Here is a 27,744-nt window from a genome sequence, read left to right as displayed (position 1 = left end):
TTCAGAGCTCTCTTTTGGCTAGTCTCTCAAAACTCAGTGTATTTTTTCAGCACTCTACCCTCTCTATTGGCACTTGCTTGGTCCTATCTTGCAGAACTACTGAAGCAATGAAGTGGCAGGCCATCTGTAATACAAACAATATTATTAAATAAGAAAGCACTAGAAATAGACTAGAATGCACGCTACTCTTCAAGGGAGCTATTCAGAAACAAAGACTTCGAGAACTTCCAGCTGTTTTCACCTAAAAAATATTTTAATAAAGCACACTGATGAAAAGTCACTTCTTTCATTTCCTAATCAGTACCTTCATAAACAAAAGGGTCCCAAGTTGTTGTTGTGCCATCCCAAACCCCTACCACAACCTCATGCCTTGAAAGGTAGGGTGGAATTTTCTTATATGCTGAACAGCTAAAGAATGTCACATTTATGTGAAACAGCAGCTAATAACATCGCACTGAACAAGGTAAGATGGAACTTAATCACTCCACTTGAATCAAGAGCTCTCTGAACAACATGCCCGACAGCCAACTACTACCGTTTGTTATCTTATAAACATGTGATCACTTACAATACTATCAGAATGATTGAACCTTGTGGTTTATGTGGTTTACTGTCAAATATCCAGATCATTTTTTTTTTAGTACATGCACTGAAGGAAAAAAGCAAATAATGAAATAAAAAGCTTTTCCTATCTCAAGCTGAAGCATTTGCTGTCATACACACACTTCGAAACTGCCTCATCTCAGGTGCTGGGGATGTTACTTTCCTAGCTCTTTATAGGAGTTACTGAACAGCCTATAAATATTATTTGGTTTTTTATATAGCCATACATGCTAAAAGACTTGCTAAATATGATCAATATGCATGATTTATGCAACTGATTTTACACATACTGTTTAAAACAAACTGCTTAACTTCTGAAAATTTAACAAGTTAATCCATCCCCACAACCAGGATACTGCAGATGAAACAGTACCAACAAACAATCGATCACTACTTTTTCCATTAAAGTAAACGGTCACTACCAAAACCATCAACCAGACTACAGCTACATTATTGCACGACAAAGATACACACATTAACTACAGTTTGTACATTTTTCTTATTTATTCAAAAGCTAGGGGATGACAAAACGGGTTAAAATGCTTTATGCCACCTATTTATTACATGAACAAATACTTAATCCAAAGGGACTCGTTTTACAAGCCCCTCTGTCCAAAAACCACACACAAATTAGTTTTTATACACAAATGTTTATTTCTCAAATAAACTTCCCCTTTAAACACAAGGAATGAATTCTAAATCTTCATAAAGATGAATCCAAAATGAAATCCCTCCAGTACATTGTAATCACTGTTTTCTTGGTCACTACTGGCTTTAACTGTTTAACATCAAAAAACAAGGACATATTTAAAAAATCATGCTACTGGATTCCTAGCTCTGCCTCTGACCAGCTCTACACTGATCTCCAATATTTTAAAATTTTACATCATCAAATCTGAAGCATTTAATTAAAGAACAGCTGTGCATTAAACACAAACAACTGAACAAGAAGATTATAAGATGTAATCAAGTTCATAACGAATATAGGTGTTCTTTTCATCGTTATAGATTCTTGGATAATGTGCTATCAGAGCATCCTGTGATCCGATGTAGATCGAATTATAAATCTTCCAATAAACATCTCTGACTTTCCTGGCAGGGTGAAACAAACCCTAGAAAACAGATCAGAACAAAATTTATTAAAAGCTTATGGTCTAAATGTCTGTTATTGAATTTAATCAAGTTTTGCACAACAAGCACCTAAAAAAAAGCACTTACAGTAACTAACACCACTTATAGTGTACCTTCTTTGCTAAATGTGCCATTCCCCAATTTTGTGATTATCTATACTAGCAAGTAGTAACAAAGTATTACTTAGAGACAGATTTTTCTTATCTTTTCTCTGCAGGAAGCAGTTCCACTGACTATATTTCTAGTTTTGTATTCTTTTAAAATAAAAATTAAAACCTGCTGCAGTATACTTGGTAGGAACTGAGTCTTATCTCTGGCTCTGCTAATTGTGATTTGTGCACAAAGCGATAGATAGGAATACCTGAGATAAACTATTATTAAACCTAAAAAAATGAGCAGAATGTGAAAGATCCAGAAAAAAACATTTCTGTATAAGAATATACAAGTAGTATTGCAAAAAAAAACACACTGTGCAAGAAAAGTCTTTCACTTTCCTACTGATGTCAGTATCTTTACGTTGAGGGTCCTCACATAAAAAAAAAACCCACAGTGAATTTCCGTTTCTGCAAATAATTAATCAAACCCTGTCACATCTTCTCCACATTGATGTGCATTACATTCATCCTTGCTTCACAGCTGTCATGTGAGTTTAGATACTATAGCCAATGCGGCAAGAACTGTTATGTGCAATTACACAGAAAAGGAGCCTTCAGGTTTTACCTCCACATACACATTTACAGAAACTGAACTCACTCGTGTTGATGTAATGGTATAATTTCTGATCAAAGCACTGTTTTCTAGTGCTTCAGCCTTACACAGTTTTAAATGTCTTCCTGTTTTTCTTTTAAATTTAATATTAAGCCCATCCTCTGGTTTATTTATCTCACTTGTTACTTGTTCTCATAAACCCTTGCACTATTAATTTATCCCCCATTCATTAGCAACAGAACTTGTGAGATGCTTCCATTTTACGAGTCAGAGTGCCAGGCTATTTTAGTCAATTTGTATTTTGTATTACCTGCAACATAATGTAATGAGATATCTCATTATACCAAAATTTCTGTTTATTGCATATTTAATTTAATTCCTTAGTACAGAATGCTGCGTTTAAAGAATAATTTAAAGAGATGAAAAGCCACACTGTTTTCCTTTGCTGGAAATCACCTTCAGTTGAATATTTTTGTCTCCTGGAAGGAAGCCCTGCCTGATAATTGCTGCCTCTGCTACTTCAGCATACCCAAGGACATACCTGTAAACAATACTGCAACATTCTGCAGGGACCAATAGCAACTCTGAGGCCCTCCAGAGCCCCCATAACTGCCTGAATGACATGAGGAGAGGTTTCAAACACATTAGGCCACACGTAATTTAACAAATGATTAAGAGAATCTTCACAGCCAAACCCATAAACACCAAGAGACATATGTTGCACCACGGCACTGGCTGTTTGTCTGTGTACAAGATCCCTGCAAAGAGAACAATGGTCTGTTAATGAATTATACTCAGAAGCAACATGATTGGACAAGCATAATATTTTCAATAACACTTTTTTTGAACGTACTAGTATATACTTTTAACCCTTACTTATTGACAGCAAGAGGCAGAGTAACAGAAATCAGAAAATTAAGAAGAGATGGAGTTTTCTGACAAATTAACGTGCTCTGATTCTGCAGCAAAAGTACTAACAATAGAAATTATCAAAAGCAGTTTGAATGTAAGAAGTCTTGACTCATTTACGATGCTTGTAACATTTTAATCTTCAAAGGTATTAGTAGAACAGGAATATATAACCTGAATTATTTGAAGACAACAACTTCCAAATTACGCTGGTCACTTAACACCTTTAGCAAACAAGGATAATATGCAGATTTACTATCTTTAAGACCAAGCTATATACTTCAAGTATATGACTACAGCCAATTGTACCATAGATAGAAAGAAACGCACTCACCTGTCCATTAAAGCATCTTCAAGCAATGGTGTAACAGCATAAATGTAATCTTTTCCCATCTCTCCAATGTATTCAAACAGGAAAGAAAGAGATTTTAACACACCATTCTGGACGTTCAGTTCTGGAACTCTGTATTCGTTCATGAGCGCAGGCAGCACTGTGAAAGGTGAGCATGTTTCAGCTACAATAGCAATTGCTACTGTAGTACATACTCTGTTCTGCCTTTCCTGTACTTTCAAGTTATTCAGCAGTGTAGCCAATACATCATGAGGCCTGAAAGAGATAACATGCACGTCCATGTCAATAGATTCAGTAAGGATTTGGATAAAATTAGTTGAGTTTCAAGCAGCAAGTGGCAAAAAAGCATCGTTATCCCTTAAAAAAAGTTCAGGTAACTGGGAAACAATATAAACCATGAAACTGTAAAACAGCTTAAGACACTGTATGATCTTATTTTCATAACCAACATTTTTCACATTCTCTAGAGATAGCTTTTTTCCTGCCTTCAGTTCTGCCTCATGTAAACTCTGGAGGATAGCAGTAGCCTTCACACTATGACTCTGGTCCCACAGATAATTACAAACTTGTATAAAATCAGACACTGATGGAGATAGGCAGTGTCCTGTAGAGATAAGCCCAGTTATGACATTTCCTGATTGCCTGCTATATCTGCATTAAGTCAGTAATTGGTCACTAACTTATGAATATGCATTAAGAGGGGAATTGTGCTTCACTCTACAGTTTACTGACATGCAGTATGACCTTGGTGGCAAAAAATCCTTTACAAATCAATAAAAGCATTGATTTGGGGAAAAATAAGAGAGATTGAGTATTTAAAGCAGAGTTTATGACAGAATACAGAGAGGGTCTGAATGCCTATCACAGTATCAAATATTCATAAGACAAAGAGATCTTACTACCAAATTAGATTCTAACCTTGCTTATCTACAGATTTAGTTAAAAAGTTCAGCATCCTATTTTAATGAAGAACAGACGACTGTATCCTCCTTCTACAAAATAAGTAAAAATCAAGACTACACATTTAACATGATAAATGTATGTAAGTTTGAATTCTTCTCACCAGAAAATTCTTAATCATCACTACGGTAGGTAAGCGTGTGTAGAAGGAGATAAGCATTAAACCATCTTACCCAATAGCTTTTGCAATATAACCAAAAGTGTTCACCGTGGCTCTTCGGATAGCTTTCTTGTGAGCTTTTAATAATTCAAGCAGTTCAAAGCAGATTCTCATCCATTCTCTTGCAGAAACATATTCTGCACCTCTGAAAGAGAATAAAGTGAGTTACCGCTTCAGCAATGTTATAAGTTTTTAAATAAAACCACAAAAATTGCAGCACCTATTCATCTGCTATCAGCAGAGGGATACTGAATGAGGAATTTCCTCAATGAGGTATCTGTTAACATTAGACCTTCACTAGTTAACAGTGTACTTGGAATTATTATAATGTGTGCATTCTAAGTTTGCATAAATGGACAACATACTTCTAACAAAGTGTTTGCAAAATAACGTAATTATGATATGTTCAACAGACTATCTGCTAAATATCTCATCTTAAGCTTTATGCACAACTTAAAAAATACCAAGAGATATAACAGTAAATACCCAGATGCCAAACTTGATACTAAACTTCAGCTTCTGCTACAATAATTGCCCACACAGACGGTCAACTAGTCAAGCATTAGTTAGCTTACCTGTCTGCAATGCGCCCAACAAGATCAATACAATTTTCTTGTACTTTCTCATGCCTGTTCTTCAGAATAGGTGTAAGCCGTGGCAGCAGATCTTTGATTGGTGGGGTCATCTTGTGCATACCTATTGAATTCAAAGAGGCATATTTAGTTTTATAAGGCCTTTTTATTTGCTCTTGAACAGGCATGTAATCAACACACGAACGTACCTATAACATTGACAATAGCTTTAAGCGCTCCAAGTATGCTGCCCAGTACTTCGGGATATTCTTCACCCAGGTACTCATACAACACAACACCCAAGTGTCCCATCAGTTTTTCCTACAACCAAGTAAAAAGAAGTTGTTGTTTTTTTTTTTTTTCCTCCGCTCATTACTATGACATATTACAACACATTTAGTAGAAAAAGTCAATACAATACCTCCTGACAAGTCTTCATGACAACTGCTGTACGAGAGATCAGGTCAGCAGCCTGCTGCCTAACTTTAGCCGATTTGTTGTTCAGACGCCACAGAACTGTACCACAAATTTGTGGCAAGTAGGGTTTGACTCTTTTGCCTAGAGCATTAACCACTGTCCCAAAACCATTCAGCATCACAGAATCCTGAGCATAAAAACAAAGAAAAATCAGACCAATAGCAACACTACATTTTAATTAGAACCGACAAATTGCAGTTAAAATGCTAACACTCCAGAGCTTGTTTCTGGATTTCGTTGATTAGACTGCCAACATCTAAACTAGGATTTTAAAAATCTAACTTACAGGCATACACTTCTGTATAACTAACAGGGAGCTAACTTACAATTAAAGTGAAACAAATACTAGATATCCTTGGCCATACCTCTGTGGTCTGTTCCTGAAAGGCGTATAAGATACCATCAATAAGTTGTTCTTCCAGTTTATGATCAATGTCTGCTGCTCCCAGATTTCCCATTATCTTCTCAATTGTTTCCATGACCATTTTTCTGTACTGCTCAGCCTCATCTTTCAGATCATCCACAATTCTAGAAATAATTTCTGCTGCTCCAACTTTATTTGCCAGCTCCACAGTTGTATCAACCAACTAAAACATACAAACATTAAGCAAGCATTGTTAAAATCTACTTTCTATATCTTGAAAATAAATTTCTCTGGTCTGAAGAGGAGAAACAGCATCATGAATGTTTAACCCAAAACTGTTTTTACCTTTAGAAACCATCCAATGTTTTAAACAATGCAAATGGGGTGAACTACCCCACCTTACAATTGTTGTAGACTCATATTCACAGATGTAAAATGTCTTGATAGCCTCCTAAGAATCTGTGAATCTTCTAGCTATACAACTTCTGAATAACTAGTTCAATCAAAATTCAGTTTCAGGACATAGAAGAGAAAAATCAATCATCTAGCTTGAATAAACATTCTAATGTGAACTTTGTTCTACTATAACTATTTTTCCAACTAAGAAAAAATAAATACCTGTCTATAATTTCTTCTGTCCAATGCCATTCTGTGCTGCCAGAAGTGTTTGAAAAAAGGTGGCAAGATTTCTGTTTTAATGTAGTTAGCTTCAACACCATCCGTACCACAACACTGCTTTACCACCTGACAGGAAATAAAAACCCAACAATTTCAATTCTGTGTAGGGTTTGGGTTTCTGAGTGGTTTTGGGGTGGGTTGCTCTGGTTAGTTTTGGGTTTTTTTTTTTTTTGGAGGGGGTGGGGGGGATGGGAAAGAGGTTTAAGAAAAGGGATAACATACATATTATATATTCATACCAAACAATATTTCTGACATACCTTCAACACAATTTTTTTCATCTCTTCATCAGGAGACTGGAACTCTCTGATAAGGATTAGCATGACTTCTCTGGTGTAATAGTTTGCATACTCAGCATCCATGAGGGGAATAAGGTAACCAATAGCCTTCAAGAAGGCAGCCAAACCCTATTTAAATGCAGAAATATGTCTCTAATGAGTTACAAAAGATAAACATCCATTTCAGTTCAAACTAAGTAAAGTATTCTAGATATACCTTTCCTCTGTGTTGACGTATACCCTTCCATAAAGGCTTCAGAACAGAATCAAATGACTCAATACCATACGGAGTAGCTGCCTCAGCCAAAGCAGCAATAGCCAAAGCACTGATGGTGCGAACTTTCTGCTGCTCATCCACCAGACCTGCAAGAGAATAGTGTTTAGTACCACTTCTTGCATTTCTTGTGACTTCAGTTCAAAACAGGAAAAATAGAGGGGCAGTATAAAAGGGATTAACTTATTTTCAGGAAAACTGAACAACTACTCCTCTTTCAGAGTCAGTTGAACTTTTTCTCAGTGTCAAAAGAACACATAAAACAAGGACATTACCATCACTGTGCCTCACTGTGGTATGAAAAATTTTCCAAATATACAGTGAATAATAAATAACTAAATAAATAAATAAATAAAATCTTTGCCTGGAAATGCAAAACTTACCATGTTCAATAATTTCAACCAAGCTCCTGAGGTGAGGCAAAATAGCACAACCCATAAGAATAGCAATCTGCTGTACAATCTTGATGCCAGTATGCCTAGCCTGCCAGGACTTTTTGCTTTTACAGACAGCTTTCAAGAAGGGTAACAGAGAAGGAATGCCCAAAGCAGAGGCAACAACAGCAAAGGCTCGAGCTGTTGTATTTCGCACATATTCATCCATATTATCAATATCAGGTCGCATCGTGGAGATCATTGTTGCCAAGCCAGCAGCCTGAAGGAAGAACATACAAAATATACCAATTGGATCTATGAACAGCATAGTTAATTCTTCTGCCATGCCTATAAACTTGCAGCTATATGTAAGCTAACTCAGTGCCTTAATGAAGGATGGAACTTACCTTAGCCAAGTTTGAAATAATTTCTCTGCCTTCCACTCTAGCATAGTAGTCTTCATCAATCAGCAGTGGTTCAATGACAACAAGGATCTGAAAAAGATGAACAAATCAATATTTCCTTTCATTAATACTTTTAGTAGTATTTCTGGCTCTACTAGTTTCCACGAAACAGAGACAATTCCATGGATCCAAGCTTAAAGCTTTATGATGACCAGAAAAAAATTATGCTCTTTTTATAGCTCTTTGCCTCTAAAACGACCCAGCCCGGAGACACCACCTAGATCAGATAAGATCCCCTTCCCACGCCCAAGTGTGCATATATCATTTTTACATCATGCTTTAATACAATAAAGCCCATGCTTTGGTCATACTACAAGAACCTAAAGTTTGGCTTAAGAAGAAACACGAAAGCCAATTATGTTAAAAAAGCACTGATCATCCTCTTCTGATACGCAAGTAAAACATACACTTCTCCCAGCAATGATCAGAAAAGGCAAATCAAAGGTGAGACAGTAACTTCAGCAGACCTTGTGTACGTAAGGTCGGACCAAGTCATCCAGTTTGTAGAGAATTCTGTCGATGACTTTGACAAGCAAGTGACGCTCCTGATCTTCAAGTGTTGGTGACATCAGCAGAGGCAGAATCTGATTAAACAACGGCCCTGCTCCAAATTCTCGAGCTTTATCAGTAATTTGTCGCAACGCAGCCTAAACAAAACCAAACAGCCTATCAGTTAACCTAAGGAAACAACACTGAACAATTACATAACAGGTAGGTATTAACCAAGTTAAAATGTAACTCGCTGCAACCTCAGGCTTCAAAATACTTGTTCTTACCACTGCAAAATTCTACTTCAAATATTTTTATGCTGATGTCTTTAAAAACAAATGCGTTAAGAAAGACACCCTGATGTTAGCTCCCAGATGTTCAATTTTCAAGAAAAGCATGCTCGTGTTCTAATATTAAGAATGGCTCCATCTGAAAAGTAGCTTATACAGCGCTTCCCTGTATTTAGGCAGCTTGGTGCTATGGTCAGTTTAGAGCAAAACTCTGTAGAAAAGACTGCTAATGTATTGTATAATGTGTAAAGCTGAAACTTAACTAAGAGCTACACTGCTAATTTAAGTGTAAGAAGCAAAATCCAGAAAATTAGAAAGCCCTGTAAGCAAAAAGCACTATAAATCTAGTTTCTCATAATTGTAAAAAAAAAAAAAAATTATAAGCCATATACTATTTAGTGACTGACATTACTGTACAAAGAGCAACAATACTATATTATATTGAATGACAAACAAAAAGCCACACAGAAATACAAGAGGAAGAAACCACTAAACAAATATCAAAGTTTAGGAGATTATCTTACGAGTCCCATGGATAACTGAAACTAAACCTGAAAACAAATACAGATTTTTGAAAAATGAAATTACATAAATGCATCTGACAATTCATCTTACCTTTCTCATGGGAGGTGTGCCATTCTTTATTTTCAGAAGTAATTTCATTATTTTTCTCTCCTTCTGTTCTTCAGGACTCAGAGTTGATTCATCAACATCAACCTGTAAATAATTCCAGACAAATAAACATGCATTGCTACATATTCAAAAGAAATCAGGAAACTTTAATCAGCATGAGTAAAATCTCACTTACCAGGAGTTTATCAAAGTATTGGATGTCATCTGGTTTTAGGAATGGAAGATTGCCAGATGGCTGGTCATTAACACTCTTCATAGTCCGGTCTTCTGTCTGCATGTGGAATCCAGTCATACCACCCAAAGGCGTTGGAGTTGCTGTAAGCTTACGAGCTGGAGTGCGAATAGGGACATAACCAGCTGGTGGGGGAAGAACCTGCAGAAGAAAGAACAAAATGTGTCTTATCACAACAGATATAAACAGAGGAAGGCATCAAATACAAAACATTACTAAACTTCTATCTTCCATTTTATTTGTTTGGGGATTTTTGCGAGCGATCCCATGTTCTCAGAAATACAAACAAATTCACCATGACAGCTTGTATTCGTGCTTATCCTGTATTGATGGTATTTCTGAAAAAAACTCACTTCCACTGCTGAGAGCTTGGACAATAAGCTTTGAAGTCTCTTTACAAAGTATTAAAGAAGCCCTTCAATATCTGTATCAACACAGTATACGTCCTGACTTTAAATCTGTAACTCTCCTCTACGTTTTTCCACATTTGGACTTGGTATTTTTATCAGTCCATTAAGAGCATATTTCTGTCCTTGACAGGCATTCCCAACATTGATAAGCAGAGATCATGTTTAGCTCTCCCTCTCTGAAGGATTTACAATAAATCAGTAACTGAACAGAACAAGTGTCTACAATCAATAACAAATACTTAATGTGAAACATTCTACTTCTGACACAAGTTGTTTTTTAAAAACAAGTTAAAAATCAATATGCCCTGGCAGAACAAAAAAAAATGGTCCGCTATATTTTAATCCAGATGAATTACCTTATATCCTTCTGGAAACATAGCATCCAATTCTTCATCAGAAAGCGGTCTGTTTCTCTCATCTATTTCCCTTTCCCAACGCCAAGCCTGCAGCTGTTCAGGCGTCATGCTCATGATATGACCTGTAATCAAATTTTTAAAATATTACCAAAACAAGGATTTTAAGAAAAAAAAAAAAATCTTCTGTATGCAGAAGATGACCTGTTTACTTAATCTTTACGTGCCCTCTTGAGCCAAAGTTTCCATAGCACTTGCAATCTGTAGCCAGTAAGATATCAAACTTTTAGAGTGCTTTTTATCATTTTTTAACCAACTAAATTGAACAAGAACAGACGTATAACTTTAGTCAATTCCCCTCCAGAAGTGAGTTGCTGAGGATGTAAACTGAGCATACACTGACTGCTCTCATACAGACAGGAGAACATTAAAATGTTCAGACATGCAGAAACCTATTTCAAAATATAGTATCAAGGTAAATGCTTCATTTCCACAAAAGAAAGTGAAGTCTTCAGGGAATGGACTGGGCTTACCTGGTGTAGGAGTTGCCATGTTCATAGCTGGTGTACCAATAGGTGTTTTGCCAGGGGTCAGAACAGGAGTGCTGCCACCCATCTGGCTAGCAGGTGTTTCATCCCATCGTGACTTTCTTTTACTTGCTCCTGGGGTTGGTGTCTCACCAATGGAGTCACCACCTCTATCTGTACGAGGGGTCTCAGCCCACCCACTGCCATGTCCCGGAGTATCTAAGGAAAAACAAAACAACTTTTGCAGAAGTTTGAACAGTGTATACTCCAAGTACAGTATCAATACCCAAACCCATTTTCAGTACCTCATCCTCCTGACTACACACATCAACAAGTATCAAATAAACAAATATAGTAGAAAAAGATTAAGGACTACTTCGGTGAATATTGAAAAAACACAGGCATTACACTAAAATCATCTAACACAGAACTTCATTTTATGAAAAAAGCATCTTGCTGAATCTTAGCATGAATAGATAACATTCTTAAAAATACTAGACTACCTCAGATATTGTAGAAATTGGACAAAGTACTCCATGTACTCCCTTAATAAAAGCATTAAGAAACAATGGTGTTTCACTGTTCTCCAACACATGAGCCTAACTTGAATTAGGCAGGTGAGAAAATGCTTCCAAAACTTGTTTCTAAGCTAACCTCTTGAAAAAACTTAAACAGTTCAAAACCAACACACAAATGTATCAAAAAGGCAACACACAAATATATCGCAATTCAATGAGCTCTTTTACTATGTCCTTCACAAATTAAAATCTCAACCTGCAGTAGTCACTAGATATACCAGAAACTTTTGATTCCATTTTTGAGTTGAGGTGCTTTCACAGATGTGAATTAAGCTAACAGGCAGAACTCAATGCTACAAAATCAGACAAAAACATCACTTCACATCAACCACTAGATGTCAGAATATAATTACTTCTTGCCTGACTTCTGAATCTACTGTTTACTTAAGGTGAAAAAATCCTATATACAATTAACCATTCAAAACTTAATACATGATTTCCAGTTCACCATAAATACCTCTTTCTGTTTTAGGTGTTTCATCCCATCGATTTTTACGTGCACTGGAAGTGGCACCTCCATGGCCTGGTGTTGCATGACCAGGCGTGTCCCGACCGGGTGTTGCAGCTCCTGCTGGTGTGTGACTGGGAGTTGGATCCCATATTTTTGAGCCTGGGGTGGCTCCAGGAGTTTCGCTACCCTTTGCACGACCTGGAGTTTCATCCCATCGCAGAGATGGTGTATGTCCAGGAGTCTACACAAGACAAAACTCAAAGTATTAAATCTCTCATACTATACAGTAGAAGACTCCTAGTTACTCTTTTTTAGTAGAGTAAGACACTTCTGAAATTCAAGAGGATTAGCATTAATGTTTTCTGTAGATAAACTGATGAACATTAGGATTATTACCTCTGCTTGATCCCAACTGGATAATTTTTTAGGTGTAGCACCAGGAGTCTGATCAGCTGTCTGATCCCAACGCCGCTTGCGTTTTGATGGTGGCTGAGACGCAGCTCCATTGACGACTTTAAGCTCTCCAGCTTTAGCTTTTTCAGCTAGTTGCTGCCTAATTTCCCTCTATTCGAGGGTACAAAAACAAGAAACAGATCTCTTAAGAAGGCCACTTCAGATTACACCTTTAAAAGCGATTTTTCAGCTGTATCATATTTTTTATGCTATTTTTTGATGTTTTGCTCAAATAACATGCAATTAGCTACTGTGTTAATTTCAGGTTCATTCTCTTTTCAAATTCCTCTATACTGACAGAGCAGTTGTGTGTTTGTAGGGCATGTTTTCAAAGTAATTTCTTATAGAAGCCATTATTACAACAAATGCAAATGCATGGAGAATTTTGAGAGCTATCAGTTTTTGTCACCTATATGTATGTCTTAAAATCATTACACATCTGTTTCAAACAAGTTCCACTTCACTAAATTAAAGGTGGATGAGTTAGAAAATATGTTCGTGTGCGTTATATCCCTCGACACAAAAAAGCCCTGCAATTCTTATTTAAAATTATGAAATAACATTGTTAAAATAGGACACTAACCCAGACTGTTTTCCACTTATCAATGGATCCATAAACAGTAAAATTGTCAAAATTGTGAACTAATTCCTCAATTAAGGTAAGTCAAGTAGGGTAAATCAATGTAAATCTACAGAGGTCACTGGAACTACAAAATCTTGCTCCAATTATCAAGATGGCACTGTAGGTATTACACAAGAAATTTTACTGTATTATCAATATCTTCTTACCTATTAAAATTATTGCACTTTTACTTTTTTCTCTCTTTTTTTTTAATATTTAAAACCAAATTTCAATCTTAAACAAGTTCTTAGGACTGCAACATCTGTGTAAGTGCTTCAACAAAAGCCTTTTAAAACCTCTCTGGGTTCCACAGAGTTCAGAAAAACAAACATCTCTGACACTGAATATCCCTCAGTGACTGTTAGTTTGTCTCTCATCCTCCGAAAGGAAATAAATAAGAAGTCCAAGTGCTATAAAAATATCCATATTAAAATATATTGAGACTACTTCTCCCTTCTCCCTCCATTGTTTAGGTATTATATAGAACAGATGTTTTTCAGAACTTTCATCTTTAAATTCTACTGACTTCCAACATGTGGAGAATAGGGTTTTCTGAAGAAAACAGCTTTTAAGATAAAATGTCAACAGAATTTGCATTCCCACTTTCTTAACATGCTTTCAAAGGCTGTAAATTGAAACTAGGCTCAGATGGAAAACCCTCCCCTCCACACACCTCTTCTTTCGTTAAATGCTGTTCACGCATAACATCCATGTATGTTCTGGCATTCATTTTAGGATCTGGTGTCTTCCCTCCTGTGGAAGAGAACAGCAACAGGAATGGAGCACAATGAGTACAGGATAAGCAGAAAATATTGACTTTTTCTATTGTCCTGCTCTAATACTATATTATTCCATGATCGTTTAATTTTACTTTTTGATTGAAAATTTTTAAAATTACATGTATCTTACTTTTATTCAGTATGCTGATCAATTTAACCTGTTTGAACACAAACATAACTACTGCAGTTTCAAACAAATATTTTAAAGCCAATATAAATGATAAAATGACAACACAGTTAAGAGTCTTCAGAAGTGATGGGTTCCTGGGTTGCTAATCCGGAATACGTACACTTTCGTGCCTTTGTCTCCATCAGCAGTTCTGACTTCAAGCAGCAGAATAGAAGCCTAGAAAATTATCTCTTTACCATTAGTAACACTTTGGAAAGATATTTATATTCAAAACATTACCTTGTGTAAGCTGTTAAATCCTAGTTGTTATCTGACTATAAATAACTATTGCATACCTAAGTAATGTTTAAAATGTTTTATCATAAAGACCCATTTATAAGTTTGACAAATCTGGACACGTCTCCCAGATCTTCTAGTGTCATATTGTAAAAGGGCTTCATTAAAAAACAAAACAAAACAAAACAAAAAACCCCAAAAAACTGTTTGATGACACTTTTCCCCTCTTCTCTTCTCAAGGTACAATAGTGATTGGGAGCTGAATGCAATACAGTACATATACCACCACAATGATACTCACAGGTAATGGGGTTTGTATACCATATGTTGTTTTATGCTGTGTATCTTGCGTTAATTAAACTTCTAAATACTTTATAAGAAGCCCAACTTTATAAAAATGAGACTTGTCAAGAAAAACACTTTTCTTTAAGAAAAATGTGCAGATTTGCTATACAAGTGGAATAGCATTATAATTTAGGGAAAACAATAAACTTCTTAAACATTTCTATGCTGAAGATCATTGCCCAATTGGCTGTGTCATTCTGACACTAGCTTTGATAGGACTTTCCTTTGGAATACTTTTTCACCATAATCTACACAGGATGTGTTGAACTGCACCCTTAAGAATGCAGACAGGACTGGCATATAGCAGTACTGCTGTAGGAAAGAAATTAAGGACAGTTAGTATGGGCCTGTGAATTCTGACAACACATGTTTATATCAATTACAATTAAGCAAGTAAAATAATTAATATCCCTATTAATTCATGCAGGCTGAAAATCTCATTTGTAAAACCTGCAAAATAGCTACTAATTTTAAGCCAACAGGCACCTTATTGCCACACGTGAAACTCATTCACCTGAAGAAAGTTTCTGTCAGACCCACTAACACCCCTTTTCCTGACTTGCATTCTAAATTAGCAGAACAGACTTGAACTATTAATAGTATCAAAGTCTTATATATGCTTTTGTTTCTCTTAGCTATACCACCTAAGTTTACATAGGATGGTAAGAATTAGGTGCTCTATTTTGAGAACTAGCATTTCAAAAGCAGTAACCCTGTAAATCTATGACTTGGAATGAAAACTTTTAAGGTACTGAAAGAATCTGAGCACTCAATACACAAGTTCTTCAACGTATAATGCACAACCCAAAACAAAATGAAAAGAGAAACCTTTAACCCTTTGTGTTTCTATGGCAATGGCTCATTATTTTCTTGTCCTTCTACCTGGAAAGAAAACTCGTATTATAAAGATGAAGAATATGGCATCTAAGTTTTCAACCAAATCTCTATGAAAAGGGGATGTTTAAAACAAAACTAAGTTTATAAGCATGCCAACAGAAATCAAAGGGCTAAAGACAATTACAGACAACAAATTTCATAAAGGGTATAGAAAAGTCAAATTAAATTACCATCTGCAAAAGGATCAAGACGCTCAGGGGAAATTATCATCATCCGCCTGTGCTTTTTGTACTCATCTTCCCGATCTGCAATCTTTTGAGGACGGTGTTCTGCAAAAGGATCATACTAAAAACCAAACAAAAGCTTGTCAGTCACATATGTACAAAAAACAGTATGAAAACTGTCTGATGACCATAAGCCTGTATTCATTTTTAGTATTACTAAAAAGCCCTACTTTATTTTTGATCTCAACTATCCAGGAATGTCAAAACACTATGCTAATATAAATTTTACCTCTGTAACTGGAAATTTTTTAACACAGATTTTCTTATGAAATTATTTCTGACAAAAATTCACTATTTTAAGAAGTTTATTCGCTTGTTACCAAAGCATTTCATGCTGTCAACCTTTCCCTTTCTTTTCACAGGGGGACTTGACCCTACTTTCATACTCCAGGAATATAAAACCTAAGTGACTACATTTTCTTTACAAAACCAGAAGCATAAAGGACATTAAGTTTTCCAGTAATTTTTATTTATGAAGTATCCAACCTATCAAAAAGTATTTTTTAATAGCTTAGTGTATATGCCCACATTGCCTCTCCATGCAGAAGCGCCAGTTTTTATCACCCTGTGTGATTCTACAATAAAGCAGTAACAAGCTTACAGCAAAATTAAAATACCATAGCCCTTTACATATATCTTGTATTTCCAGAAGATAAGACCTGGTCTTGAAAAATTTTAACAGTTCTTTCTCCTAATACCTATGACAGTATTTTACTGTGCCTTCAGTTAATATGTACCTGTTCAGTAGACTGTGGTATGTCATTAAGCAACGCCACTGGGGCATGGTACCCTGGCTTCTTCTGGCCAAGCAAACTTGTAGAAGGGTAGTCATCATCATCCTGCCAATCAAAAGACATGGCAATTTTATCACGTTGATATTATATTTAGATAAAATAATACCAAATTAACATACTGTGGTCATAGAATATATAAAAATGGACAACTAGAATAGTTAACTCCAAATTTTAGTTAGCTGCTTCATATAGCTTATTACTCCCAAACTGATGAATCAGATAAACCTACCCACATCACTAAAAAGATAACTTTTTCTCTACAAGATTCAAGTATTCTGCAATATGCTACATTTAATAAAATATGATACCTATACTAGTTATACAAGTCTGTATTTCGTATTAGCATTACTGATATGGTTCCCTAGTTGGCACATGATAGCCGGTACACAGAAATTCAAACCACTTTTTCTTAAAAGCCATTTAGATACAGAAAAATTTCAGTAATGAATCCTATAAAAAAAGCTTCAGAAACAGCAAAAAAAATCAGAAATATATGAATGTTAATTTAGTTACATCTTCTTAATCACAGTGGTGATAAAAAGTACTCAGAATGTGTAGGATGCTTTTGCTATCTATTTCCTCATATCAGTAGCCAGTTCCTGTGCAATAATTTACAGCAAACCAAATCAAAAACTGCTCTTAAAACTATTTCAGTGAGACTCTGTAATGGAAATTTTTAATTAAGGGATTTTTAGAAGTCTACAAATAACACAAAGTACATCACTAAAAAATATATATCAATTAATACTAAACCAAGCATAACAATCTTCCTTCCTCTTAAAAATGTAATTCACTCAGTGTAATATGTAGTTGGCTAGGTATTTACGGTCAGAACAGTAGTTTCTGACTGCTCCTGCAACTGAAGATGTGGTCACATGTTTAGTATTAGAAATTAATACAAAGTAATAATACAAGCAGGATACATAAAAAGAACGTAATACAGTGAAAAAGCCAATTCTCAAAAATTGCCCTGAAATTTGAAATTAAGTAGAAATAGAAATCTGAAAAAAATACCCACTGAAGTTTGTTGACTCAAGTTTACTTAGATTGGGCCTACGTGACTTTCAAAGCACAATTCATGAAGTACAAGCCAGACTTAGAACTTATGAGCTTCCCAGATAAGACATATTTGGTCCAGTATGGCTTGAACAACAGTAACTGCTTTTATTTCAGCAAATGCTATTGAAAATTACTCAAAATTATTTCCAAAGTACTTAGAATGCATGCTCTAAACAAACAAATACATAAAATCACTTACATCTTCCAATTCAGTTGCTGCAATAGAAGTGACATATCCAGCAAACCTGCTGTCACTGCCTCCATAAATTTCTTGATCATAATACCCTGTGGAATCAAGGCCTACTCCTTGTGCTTCATCAAGGGCAGGCTTTTTTCCTTGAATTTCTCGAATTTGTGCTTCAATATCTAGGGGAAAGACACACAAAAAAAAAAGCCAAACAGGTCTTTTTACACATAAAGACAAAATTAAATACTCATGTTACTATGTACAGCAAACTGAGTTTTTCACCCAATTTCAAATATTATCTCTAAAGAAATAAACAAATATGACACATTAAACTATAAAATCATTATGTTTATAAGCAGATTTTCCTTAAGTTGTAATATTATGCAGCATAGACTACTTCAATTGAATGGCCTAAAGAAAACTATTCAAACCCACTGTTAATGTATCACATCTTCCAACAGAGACAGCAGAGAAGGGAATTTACACCACAGTAGTAATTCCCAACACTACACTAACACAACACTTTCTCAACAAATGCAGTCCTCTCATTAACTTATGATTACATTTTGGAATACCTTTTTAACAAACCAATTTTGCTAATTTAAACAGATCTGTTGAAAAGAGCTACTGCATGAGTTGTCAAATCTGAGAACATTTAATATAACAACACTGTATTACGTTATCTAACATATTGCGAAACTGTATTATCTTTGAACAAACAAACAAAAAAACTACTCTAATATGTCACTGTATACCAATTTAGCAAAAAAAAAAGTCAGGACCTGTTTCTTTTCACTCTGGCAGCTCAAATATTATGTTCTCATGCCTATTCCTGTCTGCAGCACCATTTTTGAAAAGCCTACTGTTCTTCTGGATAACAAAAAGCTTACCCTTCAAGCAGGACAAATGCAAGCTTTGTCATTCTTCTAATATATCAGGGTCTGACTCTAATCAACTCTGCTGGTCATCTTTGAGCTTAGAAATTTGTTACTTTCAGAAAGAACATTAACTTGTTAACCCAGAAAACAAAGGACCAAATTCAACCATGCTTTCCTCCTACCTGCTGCAATGCAACAAGAAAATAAGTTACAGTAATGCAACTGTCTGCAACAAATCCAACTGTCATGTAGGTATATTAAGGCACAGCTAACTCCATAAAAAAATATTACTGTTTCCATCTGAATTTTATATGATTCAATAGATATGTAAAGAATTTCTGTAGACCGAAGAATTATTTTCATGGCCAAAAAAATACCCAAGAGTTGCATTTCATGGCTGAAGGAATATCAAGGATCATGCTTGAACAGGAGAGATGGATTGTATGGTCTCAAAAGTCCCTTCCAACCTCCATGATTCTGTCATTTGCATTCTCCTATTTGAAGCAGCACTGCCTGCTACATTAACTTGAAGGAATTTGCCAATTTACAAAAGCTACGGGAAGTTCCATTCACAGATAATCTTAAATCTGGACTATTCACTAGTTTTTTTACTATTGTTGCTCATTTCTCTTTTTCGGGATAAATAAATTTCACAAGGTTTTCCCACTGAGATATCTTGCAAAAGACAGCATAGTACAATAACTGCTAACAAACCTGGCAAAAATTAAGATTAGAATTTTTTTTTTTAAATGTAAGATTATTGCTAATCAAAATTATTGGACCTAAGACATAAACGGGGGAGGAAGTGGGTTGGTTTTGATGCTCGGGGTTTGTTTGTTGTTTTTTGTTTGGTTTTTGTTTGTTTGTTTTTTGTTTTTTTTTTTATGATTGAAAGACTGCAGCTCAGAATTGCTTAGTTTAAAAGTTTAAACTGTCAGCCCTCTAAACTTCAAGATTTAAAGTCCAAGCTGGGTCCTTATCACAAATTGCCACTAATTAAAAAAATGAAACAAAACAACAAAAACACTGTAAGCTAAACTATGCCTCCTGTACAAAGGCGTGTTTTCTATAGAGGTAACTGAACATGTAGTTTAACCCGACAAAGCTTTGCTACACAGCTATGGGTGAGACTAGCAGGATTAAGTGTTCATGTACAGCCTGCAGGACTGGCAGTGAGAAACACTGACTTCACTATAAGGACAGTAAACCTGACAGCAAATCTGCAATTCCTGAACGGGTTTAGTGGGGAAAGAAAGAAGGAGCAGAAGCATGTTTCTAAGAGTCCCATGCACAGAAGAGACATGATAGCAGCTGATAAGGAGAATCCTGCTCCAGCCAGTTAAGGGCTTCCATCAAACTTTTGCAGATACCTAGAACTGGGTAACTTAAACAGTCACCTCTGCGTTACAGAAATTCCTGGTATCTGCCTTGAACTCACAAGAAGCTGAAACCTGCCTTAAACTGCTGGCCACGATTACCTGCTGAATCCTGCCCCCAGGTGCATCCAGCTCCCCCTAAAATCCTGCACAGCACAAGGAATTCCAGTGCGTCCAGAACATTGCTCCCCAATACAGTACTTCCTGGAGAGCAGCAGAAAGAAACTACTGCTGAATTAGAGATCCCTGTCTTGCCCACAGAGGTCTGATCAATCTCAGAGGCATCCCACATATATCGTGTTTACCAGTGTCATCCTAAAGTATTTTATTTTTGTGAAGTCATCCTATGGCATGGTTATGGATCTGATACAACTCAAATACTTTTCTCACCCATTTTTTTAGTTGTTTCCGTTTCTTCCAAAAAGCAGATCAAGTTCCTGATGCCTTTGGCAGCCTGATGCAATGTAGCACCGGGGTGAAAGGGAATACCTGAAGCTTCCATTGCTACCAAGGACACATTGGGTGCTTTTAGAGTACAATTACATTGTTTCCTATTTCTAAAGGGCAGTTACTAGAACAACACACTGCCTCTTTAGTAGCATATTAAGTCCTGATTGCCCATCCATAGCTGTAACCAACCTCACACACACACAAAAAAAAGCTTATAGATCTTGTCTACAATGCAAAAGCCTTTCCATCATCTGTCCACTGAGTCAACCTGACCAGATGGCTCAACCAAGTAAAAAACCCTGCCATGCAGGACCGGCCACAGATTTGCTTGTGCATGGACTCCCACCACTACTACCATCATCAGAATCTATTAAAACAATGATGAGATTTTGCAGGAAAAATCATTAATACAAAAGTATTTTCCTATTAATAGTTCTTACCAACACTTTACATACTAAGGCCCTGTTCTCTCATTTTAATTTTAAAATGCCTATATTTACTGAAGAGGGTACAGATCTCAATTATTGGCCTTCTCCTTTAAATTACATTGACTGCAAGTGTTTGCAGACTAAGGTGCATTCTCATTTCCTTACAGCAAAAGCTGCTGGGTTATCTACACCATAAAAGAAAGCCTGCATAGCATCTACACGGTTAACAAACCCCCCACTTATGGTCACCATAATTTTCAACTAATGCCATGCAGTCTTTAAGTGCTAGTTTAATTTAAGCACTCTGAAAATAACACCCATTTAACATGCCAGAAAACCCCTTTAACCAGAAGGTCTAAAAGGTCTGCAGCCAGCCTGATTGCCAGTTTAGAAAGCATCACATACTTAGCTAGAGAAGACTATTCTGACATTAAAGATTTGTTTTCCTTCCTTCATCTAACTGGTGCTTTCTTGAAAAAGCTCACACTCTATTTAACAAAGCACTTAAATGCAAATCAAATTAAGAAAGAGTAACCACAAAGCTTAAAAATACATCAGACAACTTGTTTGATAATTTAGTCAACTAGGACATAAAGAGAAATGTCAGTCAAGAACAGAGAAACAGTAAAGGGAGTTGGATTTGTAAGAGGAAAAAAAAAAAGAGGGGAGATTAATATCCTACTAATCATTCCTTTTTCTGTATTTTACTCTATTTAATATATTTTGGTATTTTAAAAGAGGTAACTTTAACGCGCACAGTTGATTTGAAACATACCATGCATGCTGAATATTATTAAAGTCAACATATCTGAATTCAAAGTCACTGAAAATCTAGCTCATGGCCAGATCACAGTAACTTTCTCTCAAAAATATACAATCCCATCATCATACACACAGTTCTACTTGCAACACTTGGAGCATCAGCCACTACCCACCATGAAAAAAGAAAGAAGAATCACACCCTATACCGAAGTAGTACTTTACAACGTAAGTAGTTTCTATGTTCTCATACCTTATCATGTTTTTGCACATTTAGCTTGCCCTGTGCAGCTTTATTTCTAGCTACTTTAGCACTCTCATAAATATTAGGTCTCTCTATTATGTTTGGAAATCTCTGTTCTTTTCTGAGCAAGAAAAAAATTATGCAAATTAACAACTACCTTCCACAGCATTCAAAACTCAAGCATTTATAAGCCTTATAAATGCCATTTAAAACTTTACTTTTCAGTCTAAAACAAAGAGTTGCCCCTTAAGCTATGTAACTGAAACAATCTCAAACCGGTTTGAGACCTCTTTCAAGTTGTGTCTTGAACACATCCATCAACAAATATTTAACAAACAGCACAAAGATGTGAAAAATCTTCAAAGACAATTTAGTAACAAACAACTCAATTTGGAAAATCAGTCAGGAACTGAAGAAAGACAGAACTCAGGAGAAAAGTAATCAAACTGTTCAGCTAGTATCTTCATGTTGGGAAGGACAGAATTACATGATCATACCCAGTTATGCATAATTTTTTATTTAACTACCTATGCCCATCCTTAAAATCTGTTCTGATACAATACAACACTAATCAAAACACATGCAACTGAAAGCATGTTAATCTTTTCATTAAAGTCAGTGGGCCACCATTTACTTCAATAAATAAGCAATTTAAGTTAAAAAACAAACAGACAAAAAACAACAGCAATTATATTATTATTAAAAGCTCTTTAGGTAATATGAGAGGCAGAGCACTCTGATGGGTAATATTCACTTGGGTAGGATCTCACACAAGCCTTATGCATGTCGCAATATGAATAAAAGACATGACAATTTCTGTAATTATACAAAAATGTTCTATAATGCTAGAAAATAAAATCCAATTAAATTTAAAAAATAGCAAGAACAACAGTTTAAGCTTTTCTTCATCTACAAATTCAAGTTAGGTCTGCGGTTTTAGAGACGACATTAACCTCGCTTCCATGGGCCTCTCCATTTTAAATGTTTTTTCAGTGCAAAACTTGCTGCCCCCCAAAGGCTATATATTCCTGGGCCTCACAGTGTATAACCACTGTGAAGAGGTAGTTTTTGATTAGTGAACTACAGATGTAAATTAATGTAAAACACAGCAGATCACTTATCATGTGCAGTAAGATGAGTAAAAGCCCAAAACCAAAAACACAGAAGCAGTACAATTCTAAAAATTATTCTCCCTTGCCCGAAGATAATTAAGAGCAGGGCAAGCCACAGAGATTGCCGAAGAAAAAAGCTTTGATTCATGCTATAAAGAGCTGGAAGCAGCACTGAACATAGCCATATTGCACCTCCGACAATAACATACTGCCTATGAAAGCCCTCACTCATTAAACCGTTTAGAGACCAGTTTTCCTACATAAACACCCAGCCGGCAGGAAACATCTGTGCTAAAATGGCAGTTGAAATGCTTGAGACCTCACACTGTTTTTTCCCCTCCTTCAGGGCATTTTTCTTGGTGAGCACCACGTCGACACGATGCTTAGTAACCGCTCAGGCCATGCTGGCTTTTTGCGGGCAACACCCGCTCCCCCTCCCTCTCCGGCCTCCTGTTTACCGCGGACCCAGGCCAAAGGGCTCGGTCAAGAGAATACACGACCGTTATTGACATTCATGATGCGAAACCAGGGAGGCGTACTGCGCGATTCCTACCGAGCGCCTGCCGAGGGCTGGACGTGAGCGCCGGGGGCGGGGAGCTGCGCGCAACGATGGGGAGCGGAGGCGAGGAGCGGCCCACGGGCGGCTTTCCGTGGGAGCGGTGCTCAGCTCCGGCTTCGTGCCGGCGGGCGGGAGCCCGGCGGGGACCCGCATCCCGGCAGCGGCGGCGCCGGTCTTTTCAGCAAAGCCGGCCTTAACCCACACCCTCCCCCCTCGCCCCCCCGCTCGGGCCCGGGAACCGAGCACGCGTGCACAGCGACAGTTCCCCGCCGCGAACCAGGCTGCCCCCGCAGCCCCCCCGCCCTCAGCCCCCGAGCGCGGGGCGGCGGCTCGGGTATGGCGGTGACACAAGCGACGACGCCATTACACACAGGCCAGGCCCGCCCGCCGCGGGGCGAGCCCGCCCGGCCTCCGCCCCGGCAGCCGGGCCCGACGCTGCTCGGAGCCGGGGAGAAACGCAACCGAAGGACGACGGCCGAGCGCGCAGCTACGGGGGGGGCACCGCTGCGGGTATTTTTCACGGTTTTTACCTTCGTGGGTCTTGGCGATCTTCGCCATTTTGTCCAAAGCGAACAACGCCGAGGCGGAACTGGCGCGGCCCCGCCACTTCCGCTACGGTGGGGAAGGCCGAGCGCGCAGTGCGCAAGCGCAGCTGAGGGCCGCACCGCCTCCGGCCAGGCGCGGGAGCTCTGCGCAAGCGCAGTACCGGCGGCGAGCGGCCGCCACTCTGTCGGTCAGGCAGCCCCTCGGGCCAGGGCCCCAGCCCCGCCCACCTCGTGATGGATGGCACGGCCAGCGAATGACAGCGCGGCTAGGCGGCACGGAGGCGGACGCTGAGGCGAGCGGTAACGGCTCGCCCGGGACGTCGTGAGGCGGCGGGGTCCGCTGGGGGCCGAGGGGAGAGCCCCGGGGCGGCGGCAGGGAGGGAGCCGGGGCATCCCTCGGTTCCGCGGGAGGAGGGGCCGCTAGCCTCAGCTTGATCTTCAGGCTAGAGCATTAATGTCTCTCTTCTGTTATCTGACTGCAAGATGTCTTCCCCTTCGAGACACCAGAAGGTGATGACATGGCATACTGTGTGGTCAGTCAAAAGGCAATCGTCAAACATGTTACTGTTTCCTGAAAACTTGCTTCTCATGGATACCGGTCTCCCTGACAGCTGAGCCCACTGGAATTTGGAAGCTCTGCTGTGTTTGCCAAACTGCTTGACCTTTGTTTCGTCTTATCAGGGTAACTGGCCCGGTACCAACAGATGAGTCGCTCGGTATCAGCATAAAGCTGATGTGTGTTGCCACAAGATGGCAAATGTGTACTTGCCGCAAGATGGGGGCATAATTGGGTGACAGCACTTCGGGTAGATCAAGTCTATTCAGTATTGTAGTAATGGCTTGAAAGAGGGAATGGAAGCTATATTTCTAAAATTGACAGATGACACCAAACTGGCAAAACCACTAGCAGGTGGAAGGAGAAATTTGGAATCATCTTACACTGATCCATACGAGAAATAATCTATGACCAAGAAGGTGAACTTTAATAACAACAAGCAAAAATACTACATACTGGCATCTGAAATCAAGTATGTCAATTCAAAATAGCCCAAATCATCAGAAAGTGATCACATGTGGATAGCAAATCAAAGCTAAATGTCTTATCAGTAGCAAAATGTTGCTGCAGAGGAAGTAAACCTAATTCTAGGCCATTAAAAGTGGCATTGCATATAAAACCTGGAAAGCAATCATTTCACTTTACTTGGCACAGTCAAAGCCACTGAGGGAGTACATGATGATGGAGTTCATTTTGGGACTCTGCAGTTCAACAAAGACATGGACAAACTTGACATAGTCTAAAAGAGAGTAGGAGGAATGATCAGAGGTTTATAGAACATGACCTAGGTGGGAATGTAAACAGAAATTGTTTAGCTGTTCTGCAATAACTGTCCTTATGCAGCTTCCACATTTCATTTGGAAACTATGAGCTTTATTCCCCAGTTCTGTTAATGTAGTATACACATATTTCAACATCACAGTCTACAGTGTACTTCATAACTGAATGGGATTGATTCTGCCCACGTGCAAAGCCCTGGAAACTCTCCCTTATAGTCAAGTGTTGTGAACGAGCTTTTTTTCTTCTCTAAACTTTTAGCAGTGGTAAACACAAACCTAAGTAAAACACCAAGGTTGGCCACACAATCTAAGTTCAATACATTAATGATATTTCATAACACAGAGTAATATGTAATCTTACATTGCATACTTACTATTGTGAGTTTTCTTGTACAACTGCTAAGTTTCTAATCTTCTTGGAAGTCTTTGCAACAAGCAAAGTTGAGTCAACGTGAGAACTTTCGATAACATAAAATGCATTAATTATTTACAAAAAGGGAGATAAATGCACGATGGTAAAACTCATGTTCACTACTGACTAATCATTCCCCTAATGAAACATGGTAGTTCACATTATGGATTTTTGACGATTGTCTTAAAGAAAATAAAGCCAAGGTCGTATGTTTTCTGTTAATATGTATGTTTAACCAATCAATTGATCTATATATCTAGCTGTCTTTGCTTTGTATTGCTTAGCTTGCAAAAGTTTGCTGAACAGTTCTGCTTGTAATATTTTATGTAACTACATGTATTCAAATGTTCCTAAGAGCAACTGTCATTTGAAGGTGCAGAGGGACTTCTGGTTCTTCTCTTAATGTTATTAAGTTCATGTTCTGCATTTCTAGAAAGATGCACTTGCCCATACTGATAGACCACAAAAGGAGATATTTACTGAGCTGCCCAGGGACATGTGAGGGTAAGGTCAAGGCAGACAGTAATTCCCTACTGCAAGAATTTAATGCATGTAACTATTTTAAGTGTATGTCACATGCTCAGGTTCACGATGAAGATCAATTTGCAGTTACTTTCTCTTGTTTCTTCAGCCTGACTTCCAACTTATGTTAGGCAGAACAGTTGCAATATTGCATTTCCTCTGTTATTAAACAGAACTGAGCTCAGGGGTTGCAATCCCAAGGAACGCTTTTAAATAGCAGTTCTTGAGTACGCTATTTCCTGCAGAAGACGGAGTGCTGTGTTGTGAGCGGAACTGTGCTGTGATGAAGCATTGGAAAGTGCTTGTGTCTCTTCCCCTGCTTCCCCTGCCAAATTTGGTGTGCTGCCCTAGGTTCTTTAATTTGTGTCTGCCTCTCAAAGCCCTGAACACTGATATATATACTTTTGCTTCCTTAACAGTATCCCTATTGCACAGCTTCCACAGGATATGGACAAGGTAGTAGCTTAGTGGTCTACCAGTCCCATTTTGCCTGCCCCAGTCACATACACAGGTATATAGACTTCACAGAGATCCCTGTATGGATTGAAAACAGATTGGATATAAGAGCCCAGAAGTTTTGCAGATCTGGAATCATGCCTAAGTTACAGACCCATGAGGTCCCTTTACGTAACAGATTCAGGTCCAATTTCATGGCCAGCTTAAGCTATCACTAGCTGGCACCACTGCTGGAAGAAGTATCCAGCCACTTTGCCTCTCCTCAGTTGACCCCATCTATTGTGGCAGTAGAAGTTTTTGGCACTGGTTCACTCAAAGAACCCATACTTCTGATTATACCCACCTGATTCTTCCAAAGAGAACGTTGTGTTCAATTTTTTTCCCCACAACTAATGCTATAAAGAATTGCACAATAAACTGACATGCAAAAAGCCACAAACCTGGTCTAAACTCCCAGTCCTTCAACTTACCCCAGGGACAGTTTACTGACATTTCTGTGCCTAATAAAGGACAAAAATTCTAAAAGATGGGAAATGTTTAACAACAACAGCTATGTTTCAGCTCTGTAGAAACTCAAAGTTTCTCACAGAATATGAGCAAGAAAAAAAATAGCATGAAATAAAAATCTCTTCCAG

The 27,744-nt window shown here is 37.8% G+C and overlaps 1 protein-coding gene across 3 annotated transcripts; it reads right to left on the bottom strand.

The window, feature by feature from the left end:
• Window positions 1–1,083: 1,083 nt before the first annotated feature.
• On the bottom strand, window positions 1,084–24,477 carry SF3B1 (splicing factor 3b subunit 1). 3 transcript variants are annotated; one of them, XM_033010984.2, is made up of 25 exons: window positions 24,370–24,476; window positions 18,046–18,212; window positions 16,731–16,832; window positions 15,940–16,054; window positions 14,016–14,095; window positions 12,664–12,831; window positions 12,274–12,508; window positions 11,245–11,457; window positions 10,715–10,836; window positions 9,892–10,089; window positions 9,699–9,800; window positions 8,772–8,951; window positions 8,248–8,334; window positions 7,850–8,120; window positions 7,410–7,555; window positions 7,175–7,321; window positions 6,855–6,980; window positions 6,238–6,459; window positions 5,817–5,999; window positions 5,605–5,716; window positions 5,399–5,519; window positions 4,837–4,968; window positions 3,686–3,958; window positions 2,984–3,200; window positions 1,084–1,715 (listed from the first exon to the last, which is right to left on the bottom strand). In XM_033010984.2, the coding sequence occupies exons 1-25, from the start codon at window positions 24,395–24,397 to the stop codon at window positions 1,557–1,559; spliced, it is 3,906 nt and encodes a 1,301-aa protein (XP_032866875.2). In that variant the 5' UTR covers window positions 24,398–24,476; the 3' UTR covers window positions 1,084–1,556. The 3 variants fall into 3 exon arrangements, with proteins under 3 accessions (XP_032866875.2, XP_042639986.1, XP_042639987.1); XM_042784052.1 differs by lacking the exons at window positions 15,940–16,054; window positions 16,731–16,832; window positions 18,046–18,212; window positions 24,370–24,476 and adding an exon at window positions 14,412–15,111; XM_042784053.1 differs by lacking the exons at window positions 1,084–1,715; window positions 2,984–3,200; window positions 3,686–3,958; ... (16 more) ...; window positions 12,664–12,831; window positions 14,016–14,095 and adding an exon at window positions 14,423–14,467 and having other exon boundaries at window positions 24,370–24,477.
• Window positions 24,478–27,744: the final 3,267 nt, after the last annotated feature.

The sequence above is a fragment of the Tyto alba genome, unplaced genomic scaffold, assembly GCF_018691265.1.
Source record: "Tyto alba isolate M040663 unplaced genomic scaffold, T.alba_DEE_v4.0 Super-Scaffold_7, whole genome shotgun sequence".
Classification (NCBI taxonomy): domain Eukaryota; kingdom Metazoa; phylum Chordata; class Aves; order Strigiformes; family Tytonidae; genus Tyto; species Tyto alba.
Note: the sequence above shows the minus strand (reverse complement) of the source record. Positions and strands in the feature narration are given on the sequence as shown.

Excerpts from the sequence above, each read along its gene's own strand:
- SF3B1 (XM_033010984.2), bottom strand. The coding sequence starts at position 24,397 with ATGGCGAAGATCGCCAAGACCCACGAAG. Across the intron at positions 14,096-15,939 it reads TCTTGATCCTTTTGCAGATG|GAGGGAAGACACCAGATCCT; the intron begins GTAATTTAATTT and ends TCTCTTCCACAG. Across the intron at positions 8,952-9,698 it reads GCACACCTCCCATGAGAAAG|GCTGCGTTGCGACAAATTAC; the intron begins GTAAGATGAATT and ends GGTTTTGTTTAG.